This window comes from Fusarium oxysporum, chromosome 11 (assembly GCF_000149955.1).
Source record: "Fusarium oxysporum f. sp. lycopersici 4287 chromosome 11, whole genome shotgun sequence".
NCBI classification, from domain to species: domain Eukaryota; kingdom Fungi; phylum Ascomycota; class Sordariomycetes; order Hypocreales; family Nectriaceae; genus Fusarium; species Fusarium oxysporum.
In genome coordinates, this window is record NC_030996.1 from 1,813,152 (window position 1) to 1,829,178 (window position 16,027).

The 16,027-nt window shown below is 47.7% G+C and overlaps 7 protein-coding genes across 7 annotated transcripts; 1 reads left to right on the forward strand and 6 right to left on the reverse strand.

Moving 5' to 3' along the window:
- Positions 1–272: 272 nt before the first annotated feature.
- On the reverse strand, positions 273–932 carry FOXG_20211 (uncharacterized protein; the record flags this gene model as incomplete). Its single annotated transcript, XM_018400473.1, has 1 exon — positions 273–932. One exon carries the CDS (start codon positions 930–932, stop codon positions 273–275), a length of 660 nt encoding a protein of 219 aa, XP_018247530.1.
- A 342-nt stretch (positions 933–1,274) lies between these two features.
- Positions 1,275–2,972, reverse strand: FOXG_10053 (uncharacterized protein). Its single transcript, XM_018389295.1, has one exon. It carries the CDS (start codon positions 2,772–2,774, stop codon positions 1,362–1,364), a length of 1,413 nt encoding a protein of 470 aa, XP_018247531.1. The 5' UTR covers positions 2,775–2,972; the 3' UTR covers positions 1,275–1,361.
- Positions 2,973–3,610: 638 nt separating this feature from the next.
- Positions 3,611–4,440, reverse strand: FOXG_10054 (uncharacterized protein; the record flags this gene model as incomplete). Its single annotated transcript, XM_018389296.1, has 1 exon — positions 3,611–4,440. The coding sequence occupies exon 1, from the start codon at positions 4,355–4,357 to the stop codon at positions 3,611–3,613; it is 747 nt and encodes a 248-aa protein (XP_018247532.1). The 5' UTR covers positions 4,358–4,440.
- Positions 4,441–6,152: 1,712 nt separating this feature from the next.
- FOXG_10055 (uncharacterized protein) lies at positions 6,153–7,234 on the reverse strand (the record flags this gene model as incomplete). The annotated part of the gene is made up of 2 exons (XM_018389297.1): positions 6,599–7,234; positions 6,153–6,527 (listed from the first exon to the last, which is right to left on the reverse strand). Exons 1-2 carry the CDS (start codon positions 7,082–7,084, stop codon positions 6,153–6,155), a joined length of 861 nt encoding a protein of 286 aa, XP_018247533.1. The 5' UTR covers positions 7,085–7,234.
- Positions 7,235–9,099: 1,865 nt separating this feature from the next.
- On the reverse strand, positions 9,100–10,475 carry FOXG_10056 (uncharacterized protein; the record flags this gene model as incomplete). The annotated part of the gene is made up of 2 exons (XM_018389298.1): positions 9,100–9,306; positions 9,915–10,475. 2 exons carry the CDS (start codon positions 10,473–10,475, stop codon positions 9,100–9,102), a joined length of 768 nt encoding a protein of 255 aa, XP_018247534.1.
- A 930-nt stretch (positions 10,476–11,405) lies between these two features.
- On the reverse strand, positions 11,406–12,633 carry FOXG_10057 (D-malate dehydrogenase). Its single transcript, XM_018389299.1, has one exon. The coding sequence runs from the start codon at positions 12,534–12,536 to the stop codon at positions 11,451–11,453; it is 1,086 nt and encodes a 361-aa protein (XP_018247535.1). The 5' UTR covers positions 12,537–12,633; the 3' UTR covers positions 11,406–11,450.
- Positions 12,634–12,815: 182 nt separating this feature from the next.
- Positions 12,816–14,181, forward strand: FOXG_10058 (uncharacterized protein). The gene has a single exon (XM_018389300.1). The coding sequence runs from the start codon at positions 13,141–13,143 to the stop codon at positions 14,038–14,040; it is 900 nt and encodes a 299-aa protein (XP_018247536.1). The 5' UTR covers positions 12,816–13,140; the 3' UTR covers positions 14,041–14,181.
- The last annotated feature ends 1,846 nt before the right edge of the window (positions 14,182–16,027 follow it).

The window sequence follows — 16,027 nt, forward strand, 5'->3', positions numbered from 1 at the left end:
CATAACAACTGCGCTTTATAGCACCACTGGAAATGCTCCAAGAATTCCTCACGGCTATAAACTCTCTCAATTCCGTATTGTCTTCTTGGCCGCTTTGGGGGTTCGCAAATGCACCCCTTGCACGCGATTCCAGACTCTGTCTCATCGTTTTCCGGATCCATGTAGGGCACTGCGCTTGTCACCAAGTAATTGAACTGGGCCAAGCTCTTCCATGATCGTGGCCTTCCTTCGTCAAGCCGTTTGACGCTGCCATATTCCACGACATCATGCCTCTAGCCTTTCAAGCCAACTGTCAGGAGCCACATCGAAGGAGGGAGCGCAAAACCTGGAGGTAACCACTCTGCCAAAGTGCTCAATCGTACAAATTTAGAGACTCCGAGTTCCCGGTCTAGGCCATTATCATATCGTACGCCTCTCTCGACGCAATTCTGGCAAAGTCGCAACCATTCAGGGATGCTGATGAGCATAGCGAACTCGCCACAGCAGTCACACCACATTGTGGTGAGTTTTTCCCAAAACTCAATGAGCAGCACACGTTGCGCATATCCTGTGCCGAGTATCGCATGGTACAGATGAAGGGCGCTGATGATGCTCTTGTATATCAGGGATCTACTTATAATTTTTCGTAGCCGAAAGCTCGTCTGTCGAAGATTGAAGAGGGTTTGCACGTCGCACCACGGAAGAATACGCCGAACGGGCAGGGGATGACGACCGAAGACACCGCTGGGCCGGGGACGATTGCTGGAATTGGCGAACGATTCCAGCGAACGGAGCACGGCAGTAGGATATTTGGTTGGGCGGTGTATCGCGCCAGGAAGATACTTCGCATTGAATCGTGAGTAGCCGATGGCTTGGATGATGCGAGGGGTGTCCTGAGTATTGAATTCGAAGGCATTGATAGATGGCGATGAGGAATTCGCGGCGTAGTTCATTTTGCTAGAGATGAACAGTGAAGATGAGATTGATGATGATGACAAGGAAAAGAAGAATCCAGAGGGAGAAAAACAAGAAAGTCGTGTAATGATGCAGGAAGGAAGAGAGGTACTTACAAAGCAGGAGAGATCGCGGTGACACTGCCCGTTTGTCTATCCAAGATTGAGTCTAGGCAGTGTATGATAAGCATACTAAAGTTTAATAATGTGTGGTATATCTAGGGAGACTCTACCATAAATTAGGGGAAATCACTATAGGTCTTAATAAAGTGAGGAAAATATTCATAAATTCAACTTCTAGGCTAAGAGTACAGTCTAGCCTATGAGGCTCTTACTGGAGTTGTCCCTCGTCAGCTAGAGAGCACCGCTTCTCTACCTAGTCTGCAGCCTTGCCTCAAGAAAACACAACCTCTATTGATTCAATCCCTTCTATAAAGCACCGGGCAGAATCTCCGTAATATTACTCTTCGCCAACTCCTTCGTCGCATCCAAAACCTCCACCATACGGCCCCTCGCCTGCACATTCTTCTCACTCTCCATATCAGCCATCCCTATATGCTCCAACGTCACACAGATCAACGACTCCATAAGCCGCTGCGCAAGTTCGCCCGCATAACCTTGTTCGTAAAATGCAGGGGTTTCGTTGACTTCCAATAACCACGCCGTTCCTTTGGAATCGATCAAGAAGTCAATAGCGAACAGCTCGAAGCATTTATCCAATGGTGTGAACTTATCAGCCATTGTGTGAGCGGCTGCACGAAGTAACTCCCCTGAGATTTGACAAGCTTGATTGAAGACGTTTTGCTTCCAATCACCGGGAAGTAAATGATCGTCGATCTTCCAAAAGTCCCGCATTGATTCTTTGCTGGTGAACTCCTCTTCATCTTGCAGCGCAGTGTTGGTCAACGATGATTTGAGACTGGGGTTCTTCCACGGAGGTTCATAGTCGTCAAAGGCTAGTAAAGCCAGCATTTCGTTGAAGACGTGGACTTTTAGACGTCCGACGGAGAGGACGTAGGCTCTGACATGCCATTTTCGACCATCGATGGGTGGAATGTTGACGATGTATTGCTGTGCAACGAATTCTCGCAGAACTGCTGATGGAATGCGCTCATTTTCGTCGATGACCAAATCTTGTATCTTGTTTGTGCCGCTGACGGAGAGTTTTCCAGTTGCTGTGATTAGGGCGTCCAGTGAGTCAAGTCCAGGCGCCGACAGACTTGGCTTGAAACCCTCAGCGCTGTCGTCACTCTCGAACTTTGTATCCGGCGTTTCAGCGTCTTCCTCGCTCTCTTCATCCTCCTCGGAGATGTCAGCAGCGAGCTCTAGGTTGCCCGCCAGTTCGTCAATGGTGCTGAATATCCGGATACCATGGCCGCAGTCAATCATGGCAGGTTTAAGAATCCACCAATCTCGTTCCGACGAGTCCTTTGCTTCGTTATCTTCAAGCGAGTACAGAAGAGTTAAATCATCGGCTGCAGTTAGCGCATCTTCGACATACTCGCTATAGTCGAGTGATAGCTTCACTGTAGCAGGGCTGTGACCTTTGAGGACGCTTTCAGGTCTTTTCGTGATCCAGTAATCCACGACGCTTGCCATGTGATCTTTTCGGGCCAACGCATCGCTGTTGGGATATGCGTTGAGGAGTCCATTTTTAGCTCTGTTTAGCACTGCGAAGTGATGGTTCAGCTCCCATCCATTGAGAAGCTGATACACAGTATCCGCATCCTCTGGAATATCGGTAAAATTCTTATGACAGATAGCATCCGGTACATGTCGTTTGATGCATTCTTGTACATGGCCATCCAACCAAGGATTGGCGCTGTGAACGTAAACGTGCATTTTTAATCTGGGTTTGGGTGATCTCTCAGCGAGTGATGTAGCCTTCTTCTGGAGGGAGAGCAGCTTGACGAGGGATTGGTAGGCGAGTTAGTCTCGATTCCATAAGGTCGATAACACTTATTCTAGAAACAATCATCAAGTACGTACTTGATTGATGAGACGGGAGGGCTCGGTTCCCAAAACAAGACCAGAGCCAAGAGGTGCCTTTTAAACGCCATAGTCAGGGTTCCAACAAAGAAAATATTTTAATAATAATTGCCAAGAACCTGTTGGATGCTATTTGCTAAGATGATCCACTCATTCAAACATTTCGTTGATGTTCTATTGGGCGTTGCGTTGTTAAACGTAAGCAACATCATGAAGTTCATGATATTCTTCAAAATGCATGATCGGCGTCGCGCTCACCGTTTCTTGTCAGGGGTCATGCCAGGGCCCAAATCGAGATCACTGATCGCTTTGCCATGATTTCTCTGGCTCATTTGGCTAATAGTTAAATGTAAAACTTTTTTTTATTGTGCGCTCATGAGTCGCTTGTCATGTTCTTGGTGACGTGATTTGAGAGGTCGATTCTTGGCACTCAAGTGCAGGTGTTTTTATTCTTTAGGCCTCAGCGACTTCATTCCCCTTAGATCTTAGTCTATCGAAAGCTCGATTTGTCAGTTTATGAAGTGATCTAATTGATTGGCAAAATAGTCTAGTGACACCGTGATTCCGTAGGACATCGAACTCGTCTTGACAGCCTGCAACTTCTTAACCTAACCCGACCCAGAGAAAAATATTCTATTCCAACCCAGTCGCATAATTTTCGATACTTTTCGGCACTTCATTTTCTCTCATCAAAACATCTTCAAATGGGCTTCTCTTTCCCTGTCGATTGGAAATTGGCGTCGCATCGATGCCCGAAAGGTTGGCTTGGAATCATTTCTTGTGCCCGATAATCTGAACAGAGCCTCGTGGTAGCTATCAAGGTCTCCTGTATCCTCGGAATCGGAGCTTTCAGACTCGTCGTCTTCTTCCGGATCCAGATCCAGAAATTGCTTCTGAACTCCAATAGACGTCACAGAAGCATTGGTCACAAGGCAGGGCTGTTTAGACTTCAATATTCGGCTCACCTCGTCATCTCTCCTCCTTTCCCCAAAGGGCGAATCTTTTCGACTGGGAAGCTTGGAAAGCCAATTTTGAACTTTTCCTTGCGGCTTCTGTTGGCTGGGATTGAATGCTTGGCGAGTATTGCTGACGTTACTCTCGAAGTAGCTTGCAGAGTTCCCTTGCGGTTTCGTCATGACGTATGAAGTTGAAAACATGCGCAGTGTAAGCGCTACATCACTGTACGGCGAGTCGATGGGGCCAGGAGTTGTAGGCGTCCGCGATGAATCCAGTGAGAAGCTCCGTTTATGGTAAGGCCGAGAAGCATCGTCGGCGCATTCGTGGAGTGTGAACAACTGCCTGTTGTATCCAGGCTCGGTGGTAGTGACTATGTGAGGTAGCAGTCGCTTGTTACGCAAGGATGATGTGCGACGAGGAAACTTTAGAGGAGCTGGCATATCCTCGCTAGAAGGGGAGTAAAAGTTCTGGTTTCTCATTATGATGGTTCAAGAATGACGATGTTTGTCATGGAACATCTATGGATTCTTCCATGAGTTTAAGTATCTGGATGATGTTTCGGAATGCCCGTTGTGAATTATATTAAAAAGCTTATTACAGTGTCTTGACCGCAATTACAGTTGGCACATTACCAAGCCGAGCGACTACTGACGGGCTGAGCTAGCCTTAGTGAAACCACTTTTGCTATCAAAGCGCGGATAGCGACATGTTAAGGGCATTTTAGCGCACCCTTATATGTCAATTTACGCTGCATCAACGCCACGCTATCACTAAGCTCAGCGCAAGTGCCTCTTACATGATCTGTGAGCGTGTCCCAGAACCGCGGTTTGTTTCATCTCGTGACCTCGATACGCGGGTTGTATTATCAAGGGGAGAAAGGTGCTAGACTAATTTTAGGCTACCTTGGTGATTGGATTGCGACAAATACATGCTTCAGCGAATAGATCTGGATGACTAGTAGTCTGTGTCATTGTATTAGTCAGCCTGTCATTTCATACTGGGGAAAGGTCGAATATGAACCCTTCAATGTTCAATGGCCAGATTCATAGACTTAGAACATTCTTCTATTTCACTTCTTACAGCTGGGCATACTCGAAACCATGAAATAACATGTTGCAATCACCTATTTGACCTCGTTTCTATACAGAAACGAGAGCCTTGGAACGGATATATGAATGAGGTTTATTTTCGGTGAGTGCTGTGTCAGATTCCCGTCACGGTGAGACCTGCAAAGAATTAATCAGCGATTATCGCACTCGGTTCCGGTTACCCCCGTGAAACACGATATAAAGTCTATTGTATGCCTGAGCCGCGTCTCCGGGCGATCTCGTCAACCGTACCAGGGGAATCCTTGCCGGGGAATGGAATCTTCTCTCCCCCCTGTAGAGACTACGTCAACTCGCCATGACACTCACCAGTCGAGTCAGAATCGGGTGACATTTACGTAGTACGAAACAGCTTGACTTCGGAAGGTTTATTTTAGGAGGCATCTATAGAAATACTTACTGGCGATGGCTAAACTTTAGGCTGCGAACACATACGGTAGGATCGCGATACTCCATTTTCTGCATAAGACGTGTAGCAGAGCGCCCAGAGAGTTGCAAGAAAACTTACTATGACAGAAATACTCATCATGTTCATCCGAGTGATTCCTACATCACTACCTATCTATTTGTGTTACCTTGTTTGGGTTTGCGTTTTATTCTAACCCACATCCCGAACCGCCACTATATTCACGCTTGACCCATCGAGTACTAGCTACCGAGCTATCATAAATCCCCCTGATCTACCTGCCGATAGATCTGCATGCCACGGCATACTCTTAATGATTGCCAAGGCTCATTGTTGTGCCGATTGGGGAGGCTACGGGATGACAACCCCGGGTGCACGGGGACCCGAGATTCACCGTTTGTCATTTAGCACGGACGACAAAACTTCAGTCACAAACAACGTATGATTGGCTAGAATTTCCTTGCTAAAGAAGTTCTGGATGGTGGCTTGGTTCTAGACTGTTCGTGTATTATCCTCTTATCATTTTAAAGGATGGTGTGCAGCGCTGGCTAGGGGAAGGGAAGAACGGAGCAAGCTTGAACTCAAGGCCTAAAAGGCTCAGTCATGAGTACTCCATCCTCCAAGTCGGTAACATGGCCATGGCAGTTTTAATTATGTTCCAAGCAAGTTTTGTCTATTATAAAGGTTCTTCTAAGTAATACAAAGATAATGTCTTCACTAAAATAAAAGTACAGTAGTCGCTCCTTTTAAATGCACATGACCTCACTCGTGAGATCTCGAAGATGCTACCAGACTAATACTTCTACGGGCTTCCTTTTCCAAGCCCCGAGGGTACCGTCGTCGCATCGACGGTCGAAACTTCCGGCCAATTGTTGTGGTGAAAGGGGAAGATGAGTCGATTTGCAGCAAGGTCAGGTGGTATGCATCGAGGGTTGTTGTCGGATCCGTCGCGGCATGAAGTTCAGGCTTTCCATAGTCTACATATTCGCCTGTTGGACTTGTAGGTTGGATGCTATCATAGCATATGTTTAGGAAGTCCAGGTAATTTAAAAGACCCTCGGTTCCAGGCAGAGGCTCTCTTGATTGTTCAATATCTATCGCCCATGAGGGTTCGTCCTCGGTGCTTTCCTGAAGGGCCTACAGTGCGCATTAGGATCATCCTTCGTGATTCTTGACAAGGCTGATAGGCTTACATCAACATAACTCACGTCCAGCCATGGAATATCAGGGAGCTTTGAGAGCCACCTATGTACCCGTTGATTGTTGCTGTCGTAACTGTTTACAAAGGTTCCAGTGATGTCATCTGGTAAAATGGAACGAAGCTGCTCATGCGCCCTCGAAACCACAGAGGATGGAGAACAAATATAGAGCGGTGACTTTTCATCGCTGGCGAATGTATCCTCAGAAATGGCATGATATGAAGATGTTGACGGAGTTTCCCACGAGAATCTCCGTCGTTCGAGGGTCGCCGAATCCTCCCGGAGAATTTCTTGTACAGTGAATGGTTGAAGGTCGAAACGGATGTCGTCCAAAGCGTCAAAGGCGCCGTTGATGGCTGCATCCATGGCCAATGGGGTTGGTTGGTAAGACGTCTGGTCAAATGTCCGAGGAATTGAGTCTAGAAAGGTCTGGTCTGACATTGTTGAAAGCATTTGGGCGCTTGACTGATTGATGATGGACTGAATGCGTTGCATTTCAGAGCTCTTCTGTTGGTTTATTATGAATTATAAATAAGAACTTCTGGCCTTTTCGTGGTATAATGATGCCCAACTACATGGCCTCTGCGATGGTCATAGCATCAATACTAACTACAGTATTTCGTTCCAGGCTAGCAAATCTGAAACATGTCGGAGATTGTTGACCTTGAACTCATAGTCTGCTGGTAACTTCCTCATGTGTTATCCTGCAGCTTAAACTGGTCTGTTCTTGGAAATCGTCGCGAGATGGTCCCCCCAACGGTCCACCTGCTACCAGATAAGCGATAGAAAATCAGCCGATTATTTCGTACTAACTAGCCCGCGAAGAACACGAGAGATTCTAGGCGACATAAAGCCACAAAGTTTATTACTTTCTTATTACCTGAAATATCACTACCTCACCGGATTTGAGACGTGTTTGCGTCATTAAATGACGGGTCTAATTGGATGTCAAAGTTGACGTGGTATTCCGCTATGCCGCGATGAGAAGGTCGCATGCTAGTATAAATGTGCCGTGGTGCAAACTCTATTTAGCCCAGCGTATTATAAGAGACCAAGCGTCCTAGGATCTACCCAGTTACTTTAGCCTTTGAAGCTCGTGCCATCGTTCTAGCAACTTCTTGACACAGTGAAGGAATTCCTTGGCGTATGATGGTTTTGCCCGCACGATGAGCAAGTTGTTGACGCAAAGACAGGAAAGGAAAGTCATTTCATAACCGACCACCAGGGCTACCCAGCACAACTACACCATTGACTGTTAATCACATGTTGTGGCTACTGCCTGATTTTAGGCCACTTCAGAAGAAATGAGCCTAAACGATACGAGCTGTTCGTCTCCTTGTTAAGTGAAGATGGAGTTAGTACAACAATAATGAAACAGTTGCAGCTTGGCTTTCTGGGGAAACTTTGCGTCGACTCACCGGAACTTCCGGCCCGTTCCGTAGATCACGACACTTCGAGGTTGTTGTAGGAATAGACGTTGAATTACCCCGTACTAATCGGCTCATCCCGGATGATCAGTCGCTGGCACGTTTCCTTTTAATTACAATGAGCAAGTAAAACGCACGCACACGTTACCAACTTAACGTCTCACCGAGGCAAGTTGTCGTTCCGACAAGAAATCACCACGGTCTGACTGGTCAGGATATCATGATCGATGCCGTAGAACTCAGGCCAGCGCTTCGAGCGGACCGTGCATGTCGCTGCGGGAATTTACTATCCTGATCATCCCCGGTTAGCGGGAATTATGAGCCAAAGTCATCAACAGGGAAGCTTTGTTATATGTAGCCTTGGTTGATAAACGAGAGGTGCATGTTGGTGGAACCAGATTGCAAGTGATCGGCAGCATGGACCGAAGATGAGATCTAGAATACCCACAGCGGCAAGGTCGCTCAGGGGAGGCGATCAGAGCGCTAATCAAGTGGAGGAAGTGACAATGACTCAGGTCACGGAGTAGATGATATACAACCTCCGATATGATATGCACGTAATTTCCTTCTAGAAAGACAGCTGAACCCCGACGCTTCAAACCTTCCGATGTCTTTCACATCTTTTGATCCACGATCTCCGTTCTGTTCCTGACATCGGACATCATTACAGTGCACGACCTTCTGGAAACACCGACGACCTAGCCCAAGCCTCAACCTCTTTATCCCTCACCGCACTCGCCTCCTCCACGGCCGCACGCGTTTCAGTCGACACAACTTGGGCGGTGGCTTGCCAAGCGTTGCCCAGACTAGAAGCCCTCGTCTTGAATTGTAACAGCACCATCGTGCTGCATAGTAGCAGTAAGTGGACCAAGGCCAGGCCCAGAACTACGTCTAGCCCCGTCCACCGCACTGGGAGGAGCATCTCGGCTGAGTTTATGGTGGTGACTGCAGGTCGAAGTCTGCCATGCTGTCGTAGAAGATCATGGAGTGAAACCTAAAGGCAAGGGCCTGTATGGCTAATGCAGGATCGCCCGTCGCTCGCAGGATGTTTTGGATGAGAGAGACATGCACAGCATGAGCGGCTCACCAAGCGATCCAATCTTCCTCATAGAGATCCTTGTAGTTTGTCATTGCCCAGCCTCCTTGGGGTGAGTACCCCAACAGCGCTTGGATAAGAGCAAAGTTCTTGTACTCCGTCATTGATTCTGAGTATTTCGAGTCATGCACTTCGATCTCGAGCTGCATAATATGTCGCCTCCTGTAGTCTTTGTTGAAAACTCCAATGCCAAGCTATTTCCGCAGTTACTGACTACTCTTCGAAGGGCCGTTCCTCTGCCACTCGACTGTGGGCTCAGATGAGATAGCCATCTCAGTCATAGTAATTTCGTAAATCTCCGGTGCATTATCCGCGACAAAATACAATGTCACACTGAACACTTCGGTACCATTCTTTAACGAAGCTATTTTCTAATAACCGTCCATATTTGTCTTTAATCCTTTCAGTTGATTAATCTTATCCATAGATTTGCTCTCGTCCGTCTCGCCACCTAAGTCTAGGTGCCCAAATCCATGCAGCAGAGTGGGACTGGACTTGAGAAGCAGCAGGGGGATGGAACTGAAGTTCCGGCCTGAGAGGGGATCTGTAAGATCCCCGCGGGGACCAGCGTGGTAATTGTTAGAGAGCGAGAGTGGCAAGGTAGCTACGTCCCTTTAATTCCATTTAGTTGGTAGCAGGGCTTGAAAGCGGAATTCATTCTTTGACCACTTTTAAGAAAGTTTGGGCCATTTTCCGGTGATTTGATATTGAGCTCTGCCTGAACGCTCCATCTGCTTGCAGTAAGATCGAAGTGAATCCTTTCGAGGCTAGGACTGAAACAGACTGTTCTGAAGTTACCCACCAGCCCTGGCCCAGTGTAGTGCTCCAACGATGTTCTAGACTCCTCCTTCATATAGGGCAGAAGAGCACGGTATGTACTTCCGGTGTCGGCAATCTCGGCAGTCGAGGTAACGTCGCCAGACTTCATCTCGCCAAATCGCCATTTCGCAAAAGGACTGGACCTGTAGCGAAGAACACCATTTGCAGATAAGGTAGTATTCGGTCCGAGTTCAATTGGAAGAAGCTTTGCCTGCATAGGTCCAGCGATATTGGCGTTCTTCAGGTCCGTTAGCATTATCGTGGACGTAAACGTCAAAGCGATTAGAATAGTTGCCCCTATGATAATGATCGAAGCGTGCAGCACACCAAATACGCTGGCTCTATCAACTCTCAATGAAGCAGGAAGGATTGTGTAAGGACTTGAACACGAGGCTCGTTGAATTGAAACTGCCGCGATGTCGCGAAACCTGGTGCCAGTCGTCTCGAGCATAAGAGCAGCGACAGCCGCAGCTACAAGGCTGATGTGAAGGCCTATCGATACATGTATGTCAGCGGAGCAGATGGTAATGACCTTCGCAGCCATATCACGAAAGATGATGGTTTTCCAAAACTTGGCTGGTTCGCCGCGATCTCGGGTTATTTACGCACCTTTCCAAAGGAACACTAGTATGGCGCATGAGGCCAAGATGACCATAGTACCAGTGATCAATGTAAAGAGGCCCAGTAGTCCTACCTTGTGCCACCAGCGATGTTTTGGGTATTTCTTCCATGGTTTTGGGCATGGTGGTTGCGATTCGAGGAAGACATTCTGCTCATGGGCGGCTTTCAATACAGCTGGTTCGGACTCTGTATCGGCGTGAGGCAGTGATACAGAATCGGCCTCCCAAAATTATTCATAGCGATTAGGGAGCCGGGAGGTTGTTTCTTCTAGGAGTATATGTTGCTTTGGGCTTTCTGGGGGAAGATCCGTCGTATCAGTAGAAAGAATAGCTTCGTACTGCCATGATGACTCTTAGTTAAGAGCAGCATGGAACAACACCAGAGTGCAAATAATATGAAAAATTGGCGTGTTTTATCCCTCATTCCCGATGCATCTTCCTAACACCACACCAGACGCGATGGTGGCTGTATGTCATTATCTAACAATCCTGATTAGACTGTCACTTTTGATAGGCAAACGGCTGCCACTCGCAGATTCCTGCAGTCATTGATTACTTGTTCTTGGCAATCAGATCAGGCTGTGGAGGATTCTGCAAAGCTGCGCGAATGGGCCAATACGAGGCTGTTCTCTACGCCTGGTGATTTATCATTCCACCAACTTCCTTTCAGCTCATGCAAGAGTATGTCACTTGGAGCTTTCATTAGTTGTCAATCGTTGTCATGGTGGATGCGACACTCGTGCAGCGGGCTTCTACTGATGGCTTGCCCCAGTAGCCAATTTCGTGGTGTAGGCAACCAACCTCCATAGAACGCAATGAGGATAGAATGAGAGGCAGTGCGCCAAGAATACAGCGGAACTTCCTATCTTATCTATTTATAGCTAATATGTTGGCGTGTCTTATTGGCCTGATAGAATCTCCTTCTCAATAGCCTCTCCCAATGTCTGCGTATTTCCGTTACCACCAATATCCGCAGTCTTGACTTCCGCTCCCGAACTCGCCAGCACAGTTTCAATAGCCGTCATCATTCCCGCAGCGGCATCTGCATACCCAAAATGCGATAGCATCATCTGACCCGCCCAAATCATTCCGATAGGATTCGCAATCCCCTTGCCGTAGATATCCGGTGCACTTCCATGAACAGGCTCGAATAAGCTGGGGAAATCGCCCGTTGGGTTGATGTTTGCTGATGGTGCAATGCCAATCGTTCCCGTGCACGCAGGGCCCAGATCAGAAAGGATATCGCCAAAGAGGTTTGATCCAACAACAACGTCAAAGATCTGAGGCCGTTGGACAAAGTGTGCTGTCAAGATATCGATGTGATACTTCTCAACCGCAACATCAGAGTAGTTCTTACTCATCTCAGCTACGCGACTATCCCACCAAGGCATAGTGATGCTGATACCATTACTCTTCGTTGCACTCGTCAACTTCTTCCTAGGTCGACTCTGCGCAAGATCAAAAGCATAGCGAAGAACGCGATCGACTCCAACACGCGTCATGACCGTATCTTGGATCACAGTCTCTCGCTCTGTTCCTTCAAACATAATTCCTCCGACGCTGGAGTACTCTCCCTCCGTGTTCTCCCTCACGATCCAAAAGTCGATGTCGCCGGGTTTGCGGCCTGCGAGGGGAGATGGAATACCAGGCATGAGCCGGCAAGGTCGTAGATTGATGTACTGGTCGAATTCGCGGCGGAATTTGAGAAGACTGCCCCAGAGACTGACGTTATCAGGAACTTGGTCGGGCATGCCAACTGCGCCAAAGTAGATGGCGTCAAAGTTTTGGAGAGTATCCTTCCAGTCATCAGGCATCATCTTGCCGTGCTTTTCATAGTAATCGCAGCTTGCAAAGTCGAACTCTTGGAATTCGAGTGAGATGTTGAACTTCTTGGCTGCGGCTTTGAGGCAACGGACGCCATACGGCATGACTTCTTTGCCGATGCCATCGCCGGGGATAACAGCGATCTTGAGTGTTTTAGACATTTTAAGAGGCTTATGAAGTCGGATGCTGGATATTAGCTCTGGGAGACTGATTGTCTTTGAGAAAGGATTTTATCTTACTTATTTCTGTGGACTTGCAGTTCATAAGTGTTCAACGGTTATACCGAAGGCCGATGATATCGGGATATAGAAAAGCCGATGATGAATCTCCACTTCCCCGCCGGCGGTTATTTCTTTGTCCGCCGGTTCTTATCGGCGTGGACACCCCGATAAGGTCGGACTGTGTGCTATTTGGCCGATCGTCTGTGCGACTGAATCTCGAAAAACAGCAGAGAAAACACCTCTGAGAAATGAATCACTATACCATCGCTTCGTCAATCACTATTCTGGCCTCTTGTTCGGCGTGTTTGACCGTTGTTATACGGCAGAAGGTAAGCCCGCTAGTGGTAAGCGGCCGAGGTTTGGCAGCGAGCCCGTGAAATTATGACGGCATAGTCACTCTCCGCAATTAATCATCACCAAAATATATTATTTAAGCACCTTGTCTACCAAAGGGCGTTCATGCGATATAAACAGCCGAAAAGCCCCTTCGTGTTACATTTACCGATCTTGTTTATTACAATACTATTCTCGTTAGCCTCTCAAAATGTTTGACAACTTTGAACCTTTCGCAATCAAGATAAAGTCCAACCCGGACATCACCATCAACGGCTTGAAAAGCGGCGAGCCCTCCTCCAAGCCCGCTCTTCTTCTCATCCACGGCTTTCCTCAAACACTACACATCTGGCATCGTGTCGCGCCTCGGGTTCTCGACAAGTACAACGTTGTGCTGATTGACATCCGAGGTTATGGAAAGTCCTCCAAACCTGGCGATGTAGCTTCGTATGCAAAGAGCGCCATGGCTAGAGATTGCATCGATGTTATGGACGCTCTAGGCCATACTGGGTCTTTCTTTGTCTGCGCTCATGATCGCGGCGCCAGAGTCGCGCATAAACTGGCTGTCGATTATCCTGATCGCATTCGCAAGTTCATACTGCTTGACATCTGTCCTACACTGGCGATGTATACCAAGACGGATTTCGACTTTGCCAAAGCGTACTTCCATTGGTTCTTTCTCATTCAGAAAGAACCTCTTCCTGAGACACTTATCACCGCGAAGCCTAGAGAGTTAGCAGAGATGTTCATGGGAGGTCGTCAAGGCGATGGGTTATCCATCTTTGAGCCGGAATGTTTTGAGATTTATGCCAAGAACTTGGAAGATCCCGCAACGGTTCATGCCATGTGTAATGATTATCGCGCGAGCGCGACGGTCGATCTGGAGGAGGCGCGAGAGGATCTGAAGCATGGTCGAAGGATTAAGAGCCCTTTGCTTGTTCTATGGGGAAAGCATGGGGTTATTGAGAAGTGCTTTGATGCTGTGAAGGAGTGGAAGGATGTTACTGATCCGGGTGTACTGGTCGAAGGTCGAAGTGTTGAGTCGGGACACTATGTTCCTGAGCAGGCACCTGATGTTGTTGTCACCGCGATTCTAGAGTTCCTTAATTGAGCGGTGGAGAGGGTAATATCAATAGATTTGACGATAAGATATTTTCAGGAAGTTGAATACCCATATCCATTCGCGACGCGTATCGCGATCGAATTCGTAAAGGTAGGATCTTCTGACAAAAAAAAAAGGCTTTCCGAGACGCGCTCTTTTTCATTCACGTGAACCAGGCGAAAATTTTATTTCTGACACCTAATAAAATGAGGAAAAATCCAGACGCCAAAGAAGCATAAATCAAACGAGTTCAGCTAGAGGTGACACGAGACTAGCGTTGATGATCCGACGGAGGAGCAACGCGAAATTAAACAGCCAATATCTGAAGCCGTAGAGCCCTCGTGTTTCGGCAACCCATCTTTTGGGGTAACGATGGTCGGGTTGGCCGATCAGCCAAATTTGTCGTTACCAACAACGCTCAAAAACGGTGTCACCTTTCCAAAGGAGGGAATAAATTGTGAGAGGGCAACGGTTATTAACGCAATTTTTTACATTCCAATGATTTTGCAGTGAATCAGAGGGTCAAAATCCCTAGCATCCCTTTGAGAGTGGATATCAGGGAATAGAGTGGAAATAGAAAACGTGCATCACTTCTATGTTCGGGAAGGCTTCAAGTTCAATGCATAAACTCAAGGTTTGGGTTGGGTTTGTCCGTTGCTGCCGAATCACCAGCTAGATATCGATGAAGAGACAAGACAAGCCAATTAGAGCCCCTGGCTAGGTTCTGACATCAAAGAGGCGTTACCGATTCTGGAAGTGGCCTCCTCGCTGTGATGAGCAGTTTCTCTATAGGGTAGTTTTGCCTCCAGGTCCGATATCAATGATATGCGCGTAGTGATCGGGGGAGAGAAGGATAATCGTTCATTTTTCAACATCGTGATCGGCTTTCACATTCATCGAAAACATCTTTCTTCTTTTGACATCATTCACGTCACTTCACCTCGAAGAAGAATGTTGATCGCTGAAAGTAAACCGCGGGTTGACGACCTCACCCTCAGCTTTGACGTCAAAGCACATATCTCGATACAAGCTATCGATAAATTCACGATAATCCGAGATGCTTTCCCATCTTGGAGTGGCGTTTCCAGACATCCAAATGGAGAATCGAAAAACAAGTACAGCTATCATATTAACAGGCATCTTTCTGGTATCGCATCCCCGACGATCCTACGGCGATGGCGATATCCGCTAAACCTTCGAGAACAAGAATGGTCACTGATCCTGCAGCTCACCTATGCAGACAAGGGTTAGACGTATGCCAATCTCCTGCTAGAACGTCTTGTAATCACCAACGGGGTGGATACGGTTGGCTGAGGGTCCTCGCGAAGCCTACACGCGGGCATGCCGCTAAGCAGGATACATGCACCGGGGACGTCACGATTAGCGGACCGTTGGTGTGGTTTTTTTCTGTACGCATGCTTGCTGCACCCAATCTAGGGCCCGCGTCGTGTCCCCGTGGTGCAAGGAACGGCCAAGACATGCGCGGGCAGGGCAGACAGCTGAGGGATGGATCGCCGAGACGGAAGGCGTTTTCTGGGCGTCCAGGTAAGCAGCAGCAGCCGTCTGGGCGTTCAGGGCAGAACGGCCGAGATGACGGGTATTCCGGAAGATGCCTTCTTGGTACTCGGTATATAACAGCTTGGCGCAGACTTGGCAAACGGTAAAAGCTGCCGTGATGGTGTCTAGAGCTGGACATGAGATGGTGGCGATGGACATCTCTCGCGATGAGGTTCGGATCAACTGGGGGAATTGATATGCAAGAATCTAACGTAAGGTTTAAGCTTAGAGATAAGTCTAGAGCTGAATGATGGAAGCGCCAAAAAGGAATTATTCATGAAACTAGTGATCTACAATTCTCTATACAGATACCGAATTCAAGACTCGGTTTACCAAAACGACATGGTCAGACACTCGTGAAGGTCTCATCCGTTCGCCGAGGGAGCGGGTATCATGCGTACGACAGTCAAGGATGTCGCAACAACGAACAACTTCACGT

Bases quoted from the DNA above. Each gene is read 5' to 3' on its own strand.
- FOXG_10053 (XM_018389295.1), bottom strand. From the start codon at position 2,774: ATGCACGTTTACGTTCACAGCGCCAATCCTTGGTTGGATGGCCATGTA.
- FOXG_10057 (XM_018389299.1), bottom strand. From the start codon at position 12,536: ATGTCTAAAACACTCAAGATCGCTGTTATCCCCGGCGATGGCATCGGC.
- FOXG_10058 (XM_018389300.1), top strand. From the start codon at position 13,141: ATGTTTGACAACTTTGAACCTTTCGCAATCAAGATAAAGTCCAACCCG.